The sequence below is a fragment of the Canis aureus genome, chromosome 11 (assembly GCF_053574225.1).
Source record: "Canis aureus isolate CA01 chromosome 11, VMU_Caureus_v.1.0, whole genome shotgun sequence".
Classification (NCBI taxonomy): Eukaryota; Metazoa; Chordata; class Mammalia; order Carnivora; family Canidae; genus Canis; species Canis aureus.
In genome coordinates, this window is record NC_135621.1 from 64,619,100 (window position 1) to 64,639,298 (window position 20,199).

The 20,199-nt window shown below is 40.7% G+C and overlaps 1 protein-coding gene and 1 long non-coding RNA gene across 5 annotated transcripts in view; one reads left to right on the plus strand and one right to left on the minus strand.

The window, feature by feature from the left end:
- Window positions 1-9,987: 9,987 nt before the first annotated feature.
- Window positions 9,988-20,199, minus strand: part of LOC144324238 (uncharacterized) — a 52,803-nt gene continuing 42,591 nt past the window's right edge. For 3 of the 4 annotated variants that reach the window (XM_077915573.1, XM_077915576.1, XM_077915575.1), the window contains 3 exons: window positions 12,143-13,081; window positions 11,975-12,060; window positions 9,988-10,309 (listed from right to left, as the gene is read on the minus strand). In XM_077915573.1, coding sequence (XP_077771699.1) covers window positions 12,344-13,081 — 738 coding nt within the window. In that variant the 3' untranslated portion in view covers window positions 9,988-10,309; window positions 11,975-12,060; window positions 12,143-12,343. The remainder of the gene's footprint in view (window positions 10,310-11,974; window positions 12,061-12,142; window positions 13,082-20,199) is intronic. The other variant, XM_077915574.1, reaches the window with a different exon arrangement.
- Window positions 12,603-13,835, plus strand: LOC144324243 (uncharacterized). Its single transcript, XR_013389766.1, has 2 exons — window positions 12,603-13,113; window positions 13,246-13,835. It is a non-coding gene; the product is annotated as an uncharacterized LOC144324243 (long non-coding RNA).

A 20,199-nucleotide genomic window follows, 5' to 3' on the forward strand; every position in this document is an offset into this window, starting at 1 on the left:
ATGAGAGTGGGGCCTTCATGATGGGATTAGTGCCCTTACAAGAAGAAACACCAGAGAATGTGGTCTATCTCCCTTATGCGAGGATATAGCAAGAAGACAAGCCAGGCAGAGAGCTCTCACTAGAACCTATCTTGCTCACACCCAGATCTCAGACTCCTTGCCTCTACATCTAAAATAAAATAAATTTCTATTGTTAATACCACTCAATCTATGGTAATTTGTTATGGCAGCCCAAAAAGACTAAGGCAATCTCAACAGACACAGGAAAAGCAGTTGATACAATCCAACACTCATTCATGATAAACAAAACACAAAACAAAAAAACAAACCCAAACCACTCAGCAAAGTAGGAATAGAACTTTCTTAACTTGATAAAGGGTATCTACAAAAAACTCACAGCTAATATCATATTTAATGGTGAAAGACTGGATGCTTTTCCTCTATGATCAGGAATGAGACAAGGGTTTCCACTCTGATCACTTGAAGACGTCCCTGAACACCTTAATTCTTTTTTTTTTTTTTTAAAGATTTTATTTATTTATGAGAGACATAGAGAGAGAGGCAGAGACACACGCAGAGGAGGAAGCAGGCTCCATGCAGGGTGCCCGACGTGGGACTCGATCCCGGGTCTCCAGGATCACGCCCTGGGCTGAAGGCAGGCTCTAAACCACTGAGCCACCCAGGGATCCCCTGAACACCTTAATTCTTAACTTAATTCTGGCTCAGTTGGAAGAGCATGGGACTCTTGATCTTGAGGTTGTGAGTCTGAGCCCCACACTGGGTATAGAGATTACTTAAATAAATAAAATTTCAAATACATACATATATAAAAGAAATAAAGGCATCCAAATTGGAAAGGAAAAAAACAAAACTATCTCTATTCAGAGATGGCATGATTTTATATATGGAAAATCCTAAGGATTTCACTTAAAAAACTATCAGAACTGGAAAAAATTTTCAAAAGGTTATAGGACACAAGATTGATACACAGAAATTAATCGTAGTTTTATATAATTTCAGTGAATAATTCAAAATGAAATTAAAACAATGTCACTAACAATAACATTGAAAGAATAAAAAAGGAAGGGACACCTGGGTGGCTTAGTGGTTGGGTGTCTGCCTTTGGCTTAGGGCGTGATCCTGGAGTCTCCGGATTGAGTCCCACATCAGGCTCCCTGCATGGAGCCGACTTCTCCCTCTGCCTGTCTCTCTCTGTGTCTCTCATGAATATATAAATAAAAATCTTAAAAAAAAAAAGGGAATAGGAAGAAATTTAACAAATGAAGGTCAAAACTTCTCTAAAAACAATAAAGCACCGGTGAAAAAAATTAAGAGATCTGAGGAAATGGAAAAAGCCATGTTCTTGGATCCAAAGACTCAACATTCTTAAGATGCAAAACTCTTGAAATTGACCTATAAATTCAACTCAATCCCTATCAAACCCCTCACTGACTTTTTTTGTAGAAATTTACAAGTTAATTCTAAAATTCATACGGAAAAGGATCCTGTGTGGCTCAGTTAAGTGACTGACTCTTGATCTCAGCTCCGGTCATAATCTCCTGGAATAGAGCCCTGAATCAGGCTCTGTGCTTAGCAAGGAGTCTGCTCAAGGATTCTCTCTCTCCCTCCCCCACTGCCCTTCCCCCACTTGTGCACATTCTCTCTCTAAAATAAAAATAAGGGGATCCCTGGGTGGCTCAGCGGTTTGGCGCCTGCCTTTGGCTCAGGGTACGATCCTGGAGTCCAGGGATCGAGTCCCGCGTCGGGCTCCCAGCATGAAGCCTGCTTCTCCCTCTGCCTGTGTCCCTGCCTCTCTCTCTCTCTCTCTCTGTGTCTATCATAAATAAGTAAGTAAATCTTTTAAAAAATAAATAAATAAAAATAAATCTTAAAATAAAAATAAATTTTAAGATAAAATAATAAAATAAAATTCATAGGGAATTGCAAGCAACCCAGGATAACCTAATTAATCTTGAAAACAGAACAAAGTTGGAAGACTCACACTTCCTGATTTCCAAAGGTACTACAAAGCAACAGTAATCAAGACAATGGGATACTGGCACAAGGAGAGACATACAGATCAATAGAATAGAATTGATAGTCCAGAAATAAATCATACATCTACAGTCAATTGATTTTTGACAAGAGTGCAAAACTATTCAATGGGAAAGAATGTTCTTTTCAACAAAAGATGAGACAACTAGATAGCCACACGCAAAAGAATGAAGTTGGACTCTTATCTTACACCATATAACAAAACTAGCTCAAAAATAGATCAAAGACCTAAATGTAGAAGCTAAAACTATAAAACTGTTACAAAGGGCAGCCCCAGTGGCTCAGCGATTTGGCGCCACCTTTGGCCCAGAGCCTCATCCTGGAGACCTAGGATCGAGTCCCATGTTGGACTCCCTGCATGGAACCTGCTTCTCCTTCTGCCTGTATCTCTGTCTCTCTCTGTGTCACTCATGAATAAATAAATAAAAATCTTTAAAAAAAAATAAAACCGTTACAAGAAAACATAGGGGGAAATAATGATTTGGGATTTGGCAAAGGATTATTAGATGTGACACCAAAAGCATGAGCAACAAAAGAAAAAAAACAGATAAATTTGACTTCATCAAAATTAAAAACTTTCGTGTTTCAAAGGAGACCATATGGATCTCATTTAAGCATTATGTTTTAGCTGGCTTTCTCTGACACTGCTCCAGCAGGAGAAGGATGGGGGGTGGGGAGGTGGCCACCTCATTATTACCAGTTGGGGTATAGAAGTTCATTTAGGTACTAGACTTTCTCAGCCTCTACTCAGCCTGTGTTGGCACCAGAGGTGGGGGTGCTTTTCATTACTTATAGGTGGAGACAGGAGTTCCAGCTCTTTATTAGGCCTCCACTTATATACATCCTTGGTAGGGAGGGGTAGGGGGCCTTGATACTCCTCAAGTGGACTCCCGTGACAACACAGGAGTGGGAGTGAGTGACCTCTGGCCTCATTACTACCAGTGGTTGTGAAAGCCCTTACTTTCCACTAGGCTTCCTCTGATACCACACTGGTGGTTGTGGTGGTGAGGGGGGAGGGTTAAGCCACTTCATGATAGCCTGGCGAAAGTGGAAGTCTGAGCTCTCCACTTGGCCTCTACTGATGTGGGTGGGGTTGGGGCCACAGGTTTTTTTCTATCACGTTTGGCTGGAGTAGGGCTCTTGGTGCCTACAAGTCTGTCTTGCTAGGCTGCCCTTTTTCATGTCCTTTGGCTAAAGAGAGTAGGCTTTTGTTAGGGCTTTCCTTGTGTGTGTGTGTGTGTGTGTGTGTGTGTGACAGAGAGAGAGAGAGAGAGAGAATTAAACTGTAATCTTTACACCCAACATAGGACTTAAACTATGGACCCCTAAATCGAGAGTCACATGTTCTACCCACTGAGCCAGCCAGGCGTCCTTGGGGCTTTCCTTTAGTTTGTGCTAGTTGCCAGCTTCTACAGCTCCAAGTCTAGGTTATGAGGCAGAAAGACAACCCAGAGGGCTCACCTCTGTATTGCGCCTTGGGTCCCAAGGTCCCTAGTCTACCTTCTCTCCACCTTTTAGTATCTTCCTACATTTGTCATCAAATTACAGACTGTTTAACATGAAGAGAAGTCTTTGGAGATGATCCTGTTTAATTGCCTTATTTTACAGTAGTAGAAAATGAACCCCAAGATTACAAGCTGGTTAGCTGCAATGTTGGAAGTAGATTCCACTGTTCAAAGTGTCTTTCAGTGCATAATATTGCCTCGATCTTAATGGCTTTGTTTCATTTTGTTAGGTGTGTACTCAAATCGAAACTTTTTCATCCAGATGTTCAAATTTAGGGAAAAAACTTAGCACCACATGTTTTGTTCAGTAAACAATCAAACTTAATTTGTAAATTAAGCTTAGGAGTCATTTCCTATTACATATGTTTGAATCAAAATACATTTTTATAAAAAGATACTGAATATCTACTTGATGTCAAACTCTGTGCTCATATACTTTATAAAATGGGCCTTATTACCAACCCACTGGTAATGTTCCATCTCTAAAAGCTCTGACATGCAAAAATGTCCCAGGTGTTTTTATTTAAACACCAGTTATTAACTTGATGCTATTCTTTTAGGAAACTTGTTGGTTTCCCAATGGTATTTTGTATTTGTTAAATTTTCTATTGGAGTACTTGTATTTGTCTTGTATTAAATCATTCATCAACATATGACTCCACTGAAATGACTGCCAAAGTAGGATGTTAACTTAATCTCTATATAGTTGTTGCACAACTGAGTTTTCCAAGAGGATTTCCTAAATTGCTTCACAGATAAGTTCAAAGGAATTATTTCTTTTTCTTCCCAAGTACTGGGCACATACCTAATATAAAGCTATATTATTCAGCCTACCAAAACTCCATATTGTGATTGGTAATTTGTTTTCCTACTTGTGAGTTAGGAAGGTCTCAGAAATACTAATTCTGACAGCTCTGGGTAAGTTTGTGTTTGTTTGTTTTACACATAAGGCTATGTTTGCATATTACAGGACAGTCTGAAAATACTGACAAAAATGTCCTGAAAACATTAATGATTCTATCAACCCAGGGACTTAATACACCTTGACATCAAGATGTAGCCTTCCAGACATTTTCCTAGGACATATTCAAATATAAATGTATATGAATATTTTAGTAGAACTCTCCCCCCCCCCCCGCCCCCGCCGTTATGGCAGTTCTGCAGTATTTAGCACAGGGCCTACGGCTCTAGGCTTTTTAGAAAGAAGGAAACATGTTATGATACATAACATTTGTTTGAGGGCTTGTGTTATTAATCTTTTTTTTAAGTTAGCATGTTAGATTTATGTAGGTATATGCTGTTAGACTTAATTCATATTGTACTATTCCACTTTGGTAGTAATAGGCTTTGAAGCATGGGAAACAATTATTATTATTATTTTTTTTTAGAGAGAGAAAGAGTGGTGGGGGGGCATGCATGCATGTGTGCACACTGGGAGTGCAGAGGGAGAGAGAGAGAATCCCAAGCAGGCTCCACATCCAGCCCAAGCCAGACAGGGGCTGCTCTCACGACCCTGAGATCATGACCTGAGCTGAAAGCAAGAGTTGATGCTAAACTGACTGAGCCACCCAGGAGTCCTACTGTAGGAAACGTTTTTAACAACTAGATGAGGATAAGAATGAAAGAAAGGAAAAGGCAGAGTGAGACTGCTTGATTTCTGAAGTAGTCATTGTTTGGGGTTATTTCAGGGCTATTAACTACACCTAAGTACTGTCTCCTTCTATTAGTTATGAATCAAGAAGTGTTTATTAAGCCCTCTAATTATTTTCTTTTTAAAAAGTAAAATTTATTATTTCCTTGACTATAAAAGAAAATGTTCATTCTAAAGAATATGAAAAAGTTAAAAGATAATTCAAATGGCCCATAATCTTACTATTCAGCAATAACAACAGATAACATTACCTAGTAGCTTTTTGTCCTTTTTCTATGCACATACATGTATTTTTACAAACTTGGGTTGATACTGTACAAGATCACATGAATTTTTTTTAAAGATTTTATTTATTTATTCATGAGAGGCGCACAGAGAGAGAGGCAAGAGAGAGAGAGGCAGAGACACAGGCAGAAGGAGAAGCAGGCTCCATGCAGGGGGCCGGATGTGGGACTCAATGCTGGGGCTCAGGATCATGCCCTGAGCTGAAGGCAGATGCTCAACTGCTGAGCCACCCAGGTGTCCCAGATCACATGAATTTCAAACACTTTTAAAAATTTCTGTAAATTTTAGATGACCATATTTTAAGATAAGCATAAAATGACATATCACTTTAAGATTTTGCTACTGTTTATATCTTACAATCTCTGTCATTGTAAATGCAGTGAACATGTTTTATATCTAAATCTTTGCTTAATTTCTATCTTCGTTGGATAGATTTCTAGGAGGGTAGTCACTGGATCAAAGGTCATGAGCTTTTTAAAGATTCTTAATAGGGGCAGCCCGGGTGGCGGTGGCGCAGTGGTTGAGCGCTGCCTGCAGCCCAGTGTGTGATCCTGGAGTCCCGGGATCGAGTCCCACATCAGGCTCCTGCATGGTGCCTGCTTCTCCCTCTGCTTGTCTCTCTCTCTCTCTCTGAATAAATAAATTTTTAAAAATCTTTAAAAAAATAAAATAAAGATTCTTAATATACTTTGCTAAAAAGTATCTTAAGAGTTTGAGGGGATCCTGGGTGGCTCAGTGGTTTAGCGCTTGCCTTTGGCCCAGCGTGTGATCCTAGAGTCCGGGGATTGAGTCCACGTCGGGCTCCCTGCATGGAGCCTGCTTCTCTCTCTGCCTGTGTCTCTGCCTCTCTCTCGCTGTCTGTCATGAATGAATAAATAAAATCTTTAAAAGAAAAAAGAGTTTGAAGTATAGTTTTGAAATTGTTTATCATGCAGATAATAGGAACTCAAGGTGATATCCTGCTGGACAGGGGGGTAAAAGGTGCATTTATAATGGATAACACACACATGTATTAAAGCTGCTGCCACCTGTTCAGAATGGTTCTAGTAAATTATACATTTCTGGAATTAATCATTATAAATTCTATGAATAAATTAAGAAAACCATACTAGAAATTAGTTGGAGTAGAAACATTTTTAGTAGTTTATCAATTATAGGCTTATGCATGTCTGAGAAGACACAGCTACTTTCATTGTCAATTAGGCTACACTAATATTAAATAAATGTTAAAACGTAAAAGCAAAGAAAGAAACTAAGAAGGCGAGGTGCTCCACACAGAGGTTTCATCTCAGGCTCTGTGCTGTCCCCCCACCATCCATCCTGGTTATATCTAATTATTAAGAGTGGTAATTTTCTACTTGTACGCTCCAACATGCAAAGAACTCTCCTGATGGAAGCGCTGGGTCAGTTTCCTCCTGCATTTCACAAAAGGCACTAAATATACATCCTGACCATCTCTCATCATCGTTTTCTTTCTTCCTTTTAAAGATTTATTTATTTATTAATGAGAGACACAGAGAGAGAGCGGCAGAGACACAAGCAGAGGGAGAAGCAGGCTCCATGCAGGGAGCCCGACGCGGGACTCGATCCTGTGACCCCCAGGATCACACCCTGGGCTGAAGGCAGTGCTAAACCGCTGAGCCACCCAGGCTACCCCGTTTTCTTTTTTCATCAAGATATGTCACTGCCTTCATGATAGCCACTGAAGAGAATATTCTCTTGGAAAACTTACAGTTGTGCAGAATTCCTAACAGTGAAATTTCATTAATCATGTCCTATCCTGAGGCCTTGTGGTGTTGGTCATTATTGGGATTGTTAAATTGACCAATACATATATATCTGTATTGGGAGGGGACAGCCACTATCAGTTTAAATATCCTAAGAAAGCCGATTGTGGGGATCTCTGGGTGGCGCAGTGGTTTTGCGCTTGCCTTTGGCCCAGGATGCGATCCTGGAGACCCAGGAACGAATCCCATGTCTGGCTCCTAGTGTATGGAGCCTGCTTGTGTCTCTGCCTCTCTCTCTCTCTGTGTAACTATCATAAATAAAAAATTAAAAGGAAAAAAAGGATTCTTTAAAAAAAAAAAAAAAAAGAAAGCCGATTGTGCTACTTTTGGAAGGAACTGAGCTGTTTTGTGCCTTGCTTCTACATGTGTATGGGCAACCATAATTGTTTAGGATACCTAATTCACAAAATATTTGATTTGTAAATTTTAATTAAAGCTTTAAATTAAAAAATGTTTCTTAAATTGGTGAAACTTCAAAATGGAACATCATACAATGAGGAAGAAGTCAATATATTCTCTTTAAATGGCCAAACACAGCCTTTTAACACAAAAGCAATTGTATGCCTTGCTTATTTTGACAAGCTGTTCATTTTTTTTTTTTAAGATTTTATTTATTCATTCATGAGAGACACACAGAGAGAGGCAGAGACACAGGCAGAGGGAGAAGCAGGCTCCACGCAGGGAGCCGGACGTGGGACTCGATCCCCAGTCTCCAGGATCACACCCCAGGCTGAAGGCGGCACTAAACCACTAAGCCACCAGGGCTGCCTGACAAGCTATTCAAATAAGATTTTTTTTTTCTTTTTAAGATTTATTTATTTATTTTTAGAGAGTCAAATAAGTTTTAATTGAAAATAAATGTGGGGGCACCTGAGTGGCTCAGTCAGTTAAGTGTCTGCCTTTATTTCAGGTCATGATCTCGGGGTCCTGGTTTGGAGCCCTGAGTCAGGCTCCCTACTCAGTGGGGAGTTTGCTTCTCCCTTTGCCCCTCCCCCCTGCTGCTCATGGCTTTCTCTCTCTCTCAAATAAATAAATAAATACCATCTTTAAAAAAAGAAAAATGTGTAAATTCTGCTCCCCAAACATTCTTTTTTTCTTTTTCTTTTCCTTTTTCTTTTTCTTTTTTTAAGATTTTATTTATTTATTCATGAGAGACACAGAGAAAGAGAGAGAGAGAGAGAGAGAGAGGCAGAGACAAAGGCAGAGGGAGAAGCAGGCTCCATGCAGGGAGCCTGACATGGGACTGGATCCCAGGACTCCAGGATCACGCTCTGGGCTGAAGGCAGGCGCCAAACCTCTGAGCCACCCAGGGATCCTCCCAAACATTATTTCTAATACAATATTTAAATCACTTCCCTTCTGCCCCTTCCCTGATGTTCTCTCTCTCTCTCAAATAAATGAAGTCTTTAAAAAAAATTTTAAATCCCTGAACCTAATTAAAATAAATGTATGGTTAGTTAAAAGTTTCTTCAGAAATATTCTGTCCTCTGTCAGATTTGAATATCCTGGTTTCAAAGAGCTTTTTCTTTTTTAAAAAAATTAAAAAAAATATTTTATTTATTCATGAGAGACACACAGAGAGAGGCAGAAACATAGGCAGAGGGAGAAGCAGGCTCCCTGTAGGGAGCCTGAGGCAGGACTTGACCCCAGGACCCTGGGATGATGACCTGAGCCAAAAGTGTATGTTCAACCACTAAACCACCCAGGCGTCCCTAAAGAGCTTTTTCTATACATGATATCATTGGATCCTTCCTACAACCACCCAAATAGGTACTATTCCCATTTTTAAATAAAACAACCTGAGTTGAAACCAAGAGTTAGATGCTTAACTGACTGTGCTGCCTAGGTGCCCCCTACCAAATATCTAACTTTTTAATGTCCTATACTTGGAACATATTTTTGTTACACAAATTTGATACCATATACTTCAGATGTCTTTTCCAATTTTGTTGGGAAATATGCTTGGTTGATTTCCACAACAGATTTGCATGCTCCTTCCCCATGGTAGCATCCTGGTTGATATTTCTATACATCTGTGTCTTATGTTTAGGAAGGTCAACTAAATGAACACTCCTTAACTGTGGTGTCACCAATTTTTCAGTGTGTATGTTAAGTATATATATATATATATATATATATATATATATATATATATATATCACTTCCATCTCTTTTTCCTCTGAAACTATCATATATGAAATCATAATGTTGTTTTTTTAAAAAAGATTTTATTTATTTATTTGAGAGAGAGTGTGCAGGAGGAGGAGTAGAGAGGAACAAGCAGACTCTGTGCTAAGATCATGACCTGAGCCAAAATCAAGAATCAGATGCCTAATCGACTGAGACACCCAAATGCCCCCCATAATGTTTATCATAAAAAATCACATTCATCCTGCATGATTTTTTAAAAGATTTTATTTGAGAGAGAGAAAGAGAGAGAGCAGGAGGGGAGGAGGCACATGGTGGGGAGGGGCAGTAGGAGAAGGAGAAGCAGACTACCTGCTGAGCAGGGAACCCAATGAGAGGCATGCTCTCAGGACCAGGAGATCATGACCTGAGGGGAAGGCAGCTGCTTAACCAACTGAGCCACCCAGGTGCCCCCTGCATGATTTTTAAAAATTAACTTTACTGGGGTATAATCTACATAAAATATATCCACTTAAACTGTATACTGTCAGGTTCTTAGATAAATGATACATCCACATTCTGCATTTTTTAAAGATTTTTTTATTTATTCATTTGAGAGAGAGAGAGTGAGAGCACAAGCAGGGAGGAGGGTCAGAAGGAGAGGGAGAAGCAGACTCCTCGCTAAGCAGGGAGCCTCATATGGGACTCAATCCCAGGACCCCAAGGATTATGACCTGAGGGAAGGCAAATACTCAACTGACTGAGTCCTCCAGGTGCTCCTCTGCATGGTTTTTAATTTGGAGAAATGAGTGACTTGAGTTCAATCCAAAACTGGTCATTTACTAGCCATGTGACCTTGGGCAAGTTACCTTAACTTCTCAAAGCCTTGATTCTTCTCCCTGTAAAATGAGGATGATAGTCTCACAAAATTGTTAAAGGTACAGTGAAATAATGAGCAGTAAGTGTCCAGAATACAGCCTAGTCTCAATTCACCTTTTACTACTAGGTGTGATAAAAAATAAACTTCAGGGGATCCCTGGGGTGGCTCAGCGGTTTAGTGCCTGGAGTCCCAGGATCCAGTCCTACGTCAGACTCCCTGCATGGAGCCTGCTTCTCCCTGTGCCTAAGTGTCTGCCTCTCTCTCTCTCTGCTGTGTCTCTCATGGAATAAATAAATAAAATATTAAAAATAAAATAAATAAACTTAATATATCTAAATTTCTACCTAGGGTCTTTCAAATAGAAATCTACGAACTCATCATTTTTTCCCTCACTTATAACTGTTCACCATATTCATTTATTATAATTTTTTTGACAGATCCTGCCTCATGTTTATTTGTGCAAATAGCACAGGAGGACATGAACCCCATGTAACCAGAAGCCTGGGGAGGGAGGGGTGTGTCACACTAGAACTTCTATCCATATCCTTCTTATCACTAGTTTGTACACTACTAGAGCCTTCATGGGGGCTTGAGAACACCTTTGGGAGCTGAAGCCATAGGCATAGCTTGGGCCTTGGCTTCAGCCTTGGCCTTGGTCTTTGGCCCCCAGAGACTGAGACCCTTGGCAATATGGCACCAGCATGTTTCCTGAGCTTGGGGTGAGCAATGTAGGCAAGTTGACTGAGCTTGCAGCTGCCACCACTTACGATCTTGGGTTTGATCTCCTTGGGCTTGACTAGGGCCTTGACAGCCTCAGCATGCACTCACAGCCTTGGTGGAGTTGCCCTGCACCTTCTTCAGGCACTTCTTGTTATGCTTCTTGGCAACAGGCATGTTCCTCAGGATCAATGTCTATCCCCTTAAAAAGATTCTTATCTTTGGGACTGGATTTTTTGGATCTTGTTTCTGTGCCATTTTCATGACTCGTTGTATGTGGTGTAGTTCTTGAACTTGGCTATATCTGCATGAAGCCTGTGGATCCTGAATTGTTTGGGACCACCATATTCATTTATTCTTTATTGCAGAGGTAGAAGCAACACTGGAGAAACAGCATGATCTTATATCTCACCTGCCAACAACCCTCAGAATTTTGAGTGTGTCCTTGTTAGCACTAACAGGCCCATAAGGTTGTGTGTACCTTTAACTCTGCCACTAACCACTGCTGAATAATTTCTAAAGGACAAAGTTTCATAACGAATAGGTGGTTATGAAGTACGTCTCATAACTACACATTTCCTTAGGTAAAAATTCACAGGCGCTAAAGGATAGCTTCTATAATTGTGCAGGTACAATTCTAAGCACTGGAAGCAGGTGGGGTTTTTTGCCTTTAAATTCCCTAGAAGTGTATTAGGCAACGTTCTTCAGCATCTGAGAACATAGGCAAACAACTGTACGTGCTAAATCATCTGGCTTCTTTTGATCACAAGGGCTGACTCCAGCCAACGAATAACTTGTGAATACAATCTGATGTCAGACAAGGAGAAACACAGATGACAGTGGCTTTACGTCGTTCTTGATTATGCCTGGGGTATATATTCATTGGAGGTTCCCCCTCCCCCCACTAACTTTCAGAAACCTGAAAAGAACTTTGAAAACATCAACACCCCATTTCCCTGCTTCATACCTGCATTGTTCTAAATAATCCGATCTGAACTTGGTCTGTAAGTATTAGGGCTGGTGTCAACTGCAATTAACAGGCATCCTGTTAAGCTGCAATGAATTAAAGGGCAGTTGGAAATCAGCAATACTTTGATGGTGATTCTAGCCGTCTGTATGTTTTAACTGAACTCACCTCAAACATTTTTAGTCCTGTCCTGTCCTTGCTCCCTGATTTTTCTCCAGCCAGGCACTTGGCAGTTCAGGGGCTTTCTTCTCCTTTCACCAGCCTATTTACCTATTCCCCTTCTTATCACTTCCCCTTGGGCGGGGCTGGCGCTTCAGGAGGTAGAAGTGTCCACAAGGTTCTTCAGGATCCACCCTCCCCTACAGGTTCTCAACGCAGAGATGCGCCGAGGGACAGAGACTCAGCCCGCGGCCGCCGGACGACCAGGCCTCGATGGGGCCCTAAGGAGAAAAGCCTCTGGCTTCTCCCGGTCCCAGACTCCGCCAGGCCTTCGGGATCGGGATCGGGATCGGGATCGGGATCGGGATCGGGATCGGGATCAGGATCAGGATCGGGATCCGACGACTCCCCGCAGCGCGGAGGAGAAGGAGGAGGAGGAGGAGGAGGAGGAGGAGGAGGAGGAGGAGGAGGAGGAGGAGGAGCAGGGGCGGAGGCAGAAGCGGGAGAGCCTCCGCCGAAGCCCCGCCCCGCGCTGGGCTCCCAGGGAGGACCCGAACTGGGCCGCGAACCAGCCTCGGCGGGGCAGGGGGTCGTGGGACCGCCCCGAGTGGGCAATCGGGCCGCCGCACAGGCCCCCGCGCAGGAAGGAGACCCTCCCCCGCAGAGGGGAGGCCTTGGCGGCGCTGCCCGTCCTCTCACACAGCCGAAGTGACGGGGCGGGTCGTCAGGATGGGCAAGCGGGGTAGCTTCTGTTTTCATTTTCACTTTCCCGATGATCGTGCTGCAGCCTTGGAACCGAGAACGTGAGGGGGCCGGCCCTGGGTCACGGCCTCCGCCTCCAGGCCGGCCTCCCAGCCGTGAGGGCCCAGGAGCACTGGTGCGGGGTGAGAGGGTCCGCAGGGTGGACCATACAAAGCAGTACTCCGAGGTTTCCGCCTCTGAAACAGTCTGGGAGAAAATGCAAATGCACTGGGGTCACCGTAAGTAACTTAAGTATTCCTGGCCCCCTACTATGTAAAAATATTGTTCTGGTTGAGTGGTTAACTGCCCTTTTCTTCTTTTATTTTATTTTTTTTATTTTTTATTTTTTTCCCTTTTCTTCTTTTAAGTAGAAAACCCGACCTTTAGAAATACAGACCAGATGTGGTGGCGAGGCTAGTTTGAAAGCAGCTGGACAGGGAGCACCTCAAGGAAAGCAAAGACGAGGTTCTCCCTCCCTCCCAAGTTGTTAAAAAACGTGATATGGGTCCACTCTTCTTGTAAATGATACGTGCTTTCAGAGAATTGGTTTTGGAATCTAGTTTTGGAACAGCTTTTTTTTTTTTTTTTTTAAAGATTTTATTTATTTATTCATGAGAGACACAGAGAGAGAGAGAGGCAGAGACACAGGCAGAGGGAGAAGCAGGCTCCATGCAGGAAGCCCGAGGTGGTACTTGATCCCAGGTCTCAAGGATCATGCATGCCCTGGGCTGAAGGCGGCGGCACTAAACCGCTGAGCCACCTGGACTCCCTGGAACAGCTTCTTAACTGAATTCCTCCATGTTTAGTTCAATTTAAGGCTTGATCGTGTCATCTACCCCAATGCTAGACCAGAGTTAAAGGACCAAAAGAGACTAATAAACCTTTTGGTGGGGGGGGAAGTATATCATTGCCTGTGCAAAGCATACTTCAACTCAAAAACTATAATAAAAGCAAAATTCAAGCACCCTGACATTGGAGATTCCAAAAAAAAAGCACTCAGAACAATGTACAATACTGGATTAAGCCACAACCAGTATGGCAGGAGATTTCTGTTGGTTTCCACTATCTCTATAGCTTTGAGCAGTGTTGACAACTGCTCAAAGGATAGTGAGTGGGTTTATCAGTTCTTTGAGGATGTTCCACTCAGTAGCCAGTGGAAACCAATTGTTAAGCATCTCTTCTTATACCTCATAAACCACAACCACAGTCTTTGATCCCTGGCTCCAAACAGATTCTAAAATAACCTCGATGAAAATACAAAATATAGGGTGACTGGGTGGCTCAGTCAGTAAGCATCTGCCTTCAGCTCAGGTCCTGATCCCAGGGTCCTGGGACAGAGTCTCCCATTGGGCTCCCTGCTCAGAGGGGAGTCTACTTCTCCCTCTACACCTCCCTTCTGCTCGTGATTCTCTCTCGTGCACTCTCTCTCAAATCAATTAATAAAATCTTAAAAAAAAAAAAAAAAGAAAATAGGGGCACCTGGGTGGCTCAGCGGTTGAGCATCTGCCTTCCTCTCAGGTCATAATCCCAGAATCCTGGGATCAAGTCCCACATCAGGCTCCCCTTAGGGAACCTGCTTCTCCCTCTACCTATGTCTCTACCTCTCTCTCTGTGTTTCTCATGAATAAATAAACTTTTAAAATCTTAAAAAAATAAAAATAAAAAATAAAATATATTATGTATATGTATCATTCAGAGACTTCAATAAAATAAAAGAATCTTCCTAGAAAATAAACAAAAACAAAAAATACTTCATACTTTAGGTTATTTAAGTGAATCATATTCAGCTTTCATAACTGCAAAATATGTTTGGTTTAGCAGCTCTTTCTGCCAATGGGTCCTATTCTCATGCTTTAATAAAACCACCTTTTTTTTTTTTGCACTGAAGAAAAAAAAGTTTGGTTTAACCAACCAAATTCTGTGCTACATCCAGGGAAAAGAGGTATATATCACAGACACTAATATGGAAGATGGATAAATAGAAAAACAACTAATTCACTGTTACATGTTTAATAAAAGCATATATTAGGTACAAAAGTAGCCTAACTAAGGGAGTGACTAATTCTATGAGGTTTATGGGGATGAGGATTTAAGAAAAGGTTTGACTCATGAATGATGTCTATGTCCATTTGAGGTGGTATTTGAAACAATGAAGCATAAGCAGAAATGCAAAGAAAAAAAGCTCATGAGGTAGATATTAATAAATGACTATAAAGTGCTGACTGACAACACAGAAGAAATTAAAATATAAAGAGGTACAGAATTCTATTAATTTTAAATTGGCAGCAAAAAAATTAGTTGAAAAATGGGGTGAAAGGGTAGAGAACTCCTTTTACTTAAATCTTAAGTAACACAGAAATTAAAATAACAGCCCTTGCCTCTACTCTAGGCAAAGCCAGCACTGTTATATTGGTGTGTTATTTCCCCAGGTTATGTACTTGGAACTGAAATTATTTTCTACAAAAATAACTCTCCATACATTGAGGCAGTACAGGATAATGGTTGAGTAGGCTGGCAGTCTGGTGTTGCCTGGGCTAGAATGTAGGAAACACCACTTCCCACTTGGAAAGTTACTTCTCTTTATTTCAGTTTTCCCCTCTGCAAAATAGGACTATAACTTTACCAACTGTCAGTGAAGATTTTAAATGTCAGAAGGATTTTATTTTGTGCATGGGAAAGAACCCAAAAAGCTGCTTGATTTTTAACTGATATTTATTAGTGTTGTAAATTTTAAGCCTAGCTGTTATTAAGCATGTAAAAGCAAATCTCAAATTCACTTATAAATCAATTTTATGTTAAAAATGAAACACTTGGGATCCCTGGGTGGCGCAGCGGTTTGGCGCCTGCCTTTGGCCCAGGGCGCGATCCTGGAGACCCGGGATCGAATCCCATGTCGGGCTCCGGGTGCATGGAGCCTGCTTCTCCCTCTGCCTGTGTCTCTGCCCCCCCCCCCCCCCCGTGTGACTATCATAAATAAGTAAAAATTTTAAAAAATGTTAAAAAAATAAATAAATAAAAATGAAACACTTTTACTTGTTCTTTGATCAATGTTTGGTGAACTTCTTAATTGGACATATTAAACTTTCCATTTAAACACTCTTATAAATACGATAGAATTTTCTTAAAGCATTAAATAACAAAAGCATCCAACAAATCAAATTATCTTACACATTTGCACTGTATACAAACTTAATTTATTAATAAGTTTATTAACTTACTAAGTTCCCTTAAAATATGTCAAATTCACACAAAACTGTATCTGATTGTCTTAGGCACCTCACGCCCCTAACAAGGCAGATTTACACTCTAAATCATCTTGGCCCATTTTCTGCCCAGTTCCAGAGCACTTAGAGAGTATTCCTGAGTCTTCTTCAGCCCTGAAAGGACACTGGTTAGAAGTGAGCTCTGCTACTAACTGGCTGTGTGACCTTGGTTAAGTCCTTTACCTCTTTGTGTCTCAGCTTTATCACCTGAAAGTGGGGGTAGCAATAGTACACAACTCCTCGAGTTGTGAGTCTTACCTGAGTTAGTGCATGCAAAGAACTTAAAACCGTGCCCGGTGGGTGCTAAGTGCTCAACAAGTGTCATGGTATTTGTGTAAAAATACTAGATCAAGTTCTCTTAGGCATCTGTGCAGCATAAAAATCAAACCTATACATTAAGGCAATTCACTTAAGCATTGAAATATCTACTACATCGCTTATTGGTCAAATCCTAAGTATTTCCATTAAAAATCTAATGTCAGATTCCACACACCCCCAACCTGTGAGACTCTCTAAAATATTTCAAGTATCTTAAATACAGAGAATACATACATAAGCAACACAGTGAGTTAAAAGTGTGTTACTACTTCTTGTAAATAGAAGGTGTCATTAAAAGTCACGTTAATTTCTTTACCAGGTGTATGTTACTCGGGCTGCAGTCATTATCCAGTGACATTATCCAAGGACGAGGGCAGGAGATTTATTTTGGTACTGTCAATCTGATATGTTCAGGGGTCAGTCAAAGACTTGAGATTGGGGTTACGGTTTTGGGGTTTTTGGTCAGTTTACAGATGGGGGAAGATTAAGTGGAAGAGGAAGGGGTGCACCCCCTGAGGGTTATTCCAGGCCTGGCGCTCAACAAGCTGGGCCCCCTGTAATCCCTGGGAACTGCCTGCCCTGTGGTAGGAACTCAAAGCATTTCAGATGGGATTGATTTTTACAATGTAGGGCATCATCTATCCCTTGCAAGTTTTACCTTTGCCTGATTTTTGTGGTAACTCTTTTCCACTTTTCCCTGCTTGACTTGAGAGGATGGAATTCACTTTCCCACTTGAGAGTTCAGCTAATCTCTGCTTATTGAAGTTAATTAAATTCTTTGCCTCTTTTATATTTACTTTCTTATCTGTCAAATAAACAGATGAATGCCAAATAACTCATAGGGTTGTCATAAGCCTTACATGAAATTCTGTGAATCACAATGTTGGGTATATAGTAAGTGTTCAGTATATGTTAACTATTATTATATGGCTATTTTTTCCAACTTTTTTTTCTTTAAACATTTTCAGGGGATCCCTGGGTGGCTCAGCGGTTTGGTGCCTGCCTTTGGCCCAGGGCATGATCCTGGAGTCCCGGGATCAAGTCCTACATTGGGCTCCCTGCATGGAGCCTGCTTCTCCTTCTGCCTGTATTTCTGCCCCGCCCCCATCTCATGAATAAATAAATAAAATCTTAAAAAAAAAAAACATTTTCACATTCTTTAAATATTTTATTAAAATGCAAAAGAACAGCATCCTTTTTTTTAAATTTATTTTTTATTGGTGTTCAATTTACCAACATACAGAATAACCCCCAGTGCCCGTCACCCATTCATTCCCACCCCCCGCCCTCCTCCCCTTCTACCACCCCTAGTTCGTTTCCCAGAGTTAGCAGTCTTTACGTTCTGTCTCCCTTTCTGATATTTCCCACACATTTCTTCCCCCTTCCCTTATATTCCCTTTCACTATTATTTATATTCCCCAAATGAATGAGAACATATAATGTTTGTCCTTCTCCGACTGACTTACTTCACTCAGCGAACAGCATCCTTCAATCAAAATTCAAACTTGCACTGCCTTATGGTAAGACACTGTATTAATTTCCTATTGTTGTTACAACAAATTACCATAAATTTAGGGACTTAAAAATCACCTCAAATTTAGTATCTTACAGTTCTGGAGGTCAGAAATCTAAAAAGTTCTCACTGAACTAAGATCAAGGTGTTGGCAGTGAGCTGCATTCCTTTCTGGAAGCTCTCAGGGAGAATCCATTTCCCTGCCTTTTCCAGCTTCTAAAGGCCACCTGCATTCTTTGGCTCATGGTCTTTTCCTCCAGCAATAGTATCACTCTGACCTCTGCTTTTGTCGACATACTTCCTTTTCTGACTCTAACTCTCCTGCTTCCCTCTTTAAGGAGACTTTCCTGGCCTCACCTGGATGATCCAGGATAATCTTCCCATTTCGAGTTCCTTAATCATATCTGCAAAGTCCCTTTGCCATGTAAGGTAACATATTCAGGCATTTCAGGAATTAGGACATGGTTGTCTTTGGGCCACATATACTACTCCTGAAATTACTGATGTTGAAACTAAAGGTGGCATTATGTATCAGCAAAGGGATGAAAAAAGATTATTTCACTCTCCTTTAAATAGACCTTGGCCAAATGCTAAGAGCATTTGAAGACAAACCCTTTGGCTATTTGTTTCCTTAGAATTAGGTAAATTTTTAAATCTAAAGGGTTCTGAGTACCTTCCAGGTATTCCAGGTACTATATGCCAGATAAATATTTATATACAATATCATCTCATCTCTCTAGAACATGGCAACATATTCCTAAGCTGCTAAAACGTAGGAAGTGCATATGCATGTACATGCACACACACACACACACACACACACACACACACACACAAGCTGTCCTGAGTTGCTAAAATAGCTGACGAAACGTTGTACTAAGACTCTCATGTTTCACTGACAGGAAAACCTTAGACTTACAGTCAGATCCCACAACTCGACATATAGTTCTTTTAAGCCTATCTTATTTCCAATCCTTGGCTGACCTGAAGTAGGAAATTAGAAGGGCAAGAAAGAAAGCTCTAGGCAGGTAAGTCGACATAACTAAGAAGACCAGAGAAAACTTATCGCAGTCATTAATGTGCCTTGTTGATATGACATAGTCATAGTCATCTGTTGGTTCTCAAATGGTTAGCCAATCACTACCTCTCTGAGCTTTAACAAATATGTATATATATATACACACACTTAGACTATTGATGTCTAGATTCCTATCTATGATAGAATTCTATGATTTCAGGTCATAACAACAGCTTGTCAACCAAGGAGACAATCAGAAGTGCTATGTATTCTGATGCACTTATTTGTTATTATATTATGACGACAACTACTACTATGAATCTAACATTTTACCGGCACTTAAATGTTGTCTAGGACAATTAAGAGTGAGGCAGGCAGGGCAATGTGCTTCAATAGTGTCAAAGGCATCACTTTTTCACAACCAGAACAATGATATTTGATGCTTTTATCCACCCAGCGTTAAAGAACATGTGCCAAGCACTGTGTTAGGTACTAAGTCTTTATGAGAAATTAGCTTATTTTCATATTTCAGGGGAAAGGTGAAGAGCAATAACTAAACTAAAAATTAAAAATTGTGTAAATGTTTTGATCTAGAATTTCTTCCCACAAACAGCCCAACAGAAACTTTCATGAAAGTGCTCAAAGGTTTCTGTGCAAAGATGCTTCCTTATGCATTGTTTGTAACAGTAATACAGTAAAACACTGGAAATGATCTAAATGACCATCATTAGAATGAGAGAGACCTATAGGGCACCTGGGTGGCTCAGTGGTTGAGCGTCTGCCTTTGGCCCAGGGTGTGATCCTGGGTCCCGGGATCGAGTCCCACATCGGGCTCCCTGCATGGAGCCTGCTTCTTCCTCTGCCTGTGTCTCTGCCTCTCTTTCTGTGTGTATCTCATAAATAAGTATATAAAATCTTTAAAAAAAAGTGTTTAAAAAAAAAGAGACCTATAAACACCAACATGAAAAGATGGCAAGATACAGTACCAGATGATAAAGTTATAAGACAGTATGTTTTTCTTTTGTTGATACAGAGATATAAGTATGTGCAAGAAAATCTCAAGGATATAAAAAAAGTATTTTTTTTACAACAAAGTATTAATAAGGGTAAGTATTATGGAGATTTTTTCCTTTCTACTTTTTTTTTTTACAATGTTCACAGAAAAACCACAAAGGTTAAAAAAAAAAAAACCCACAAAGGTAAAACAAATAGA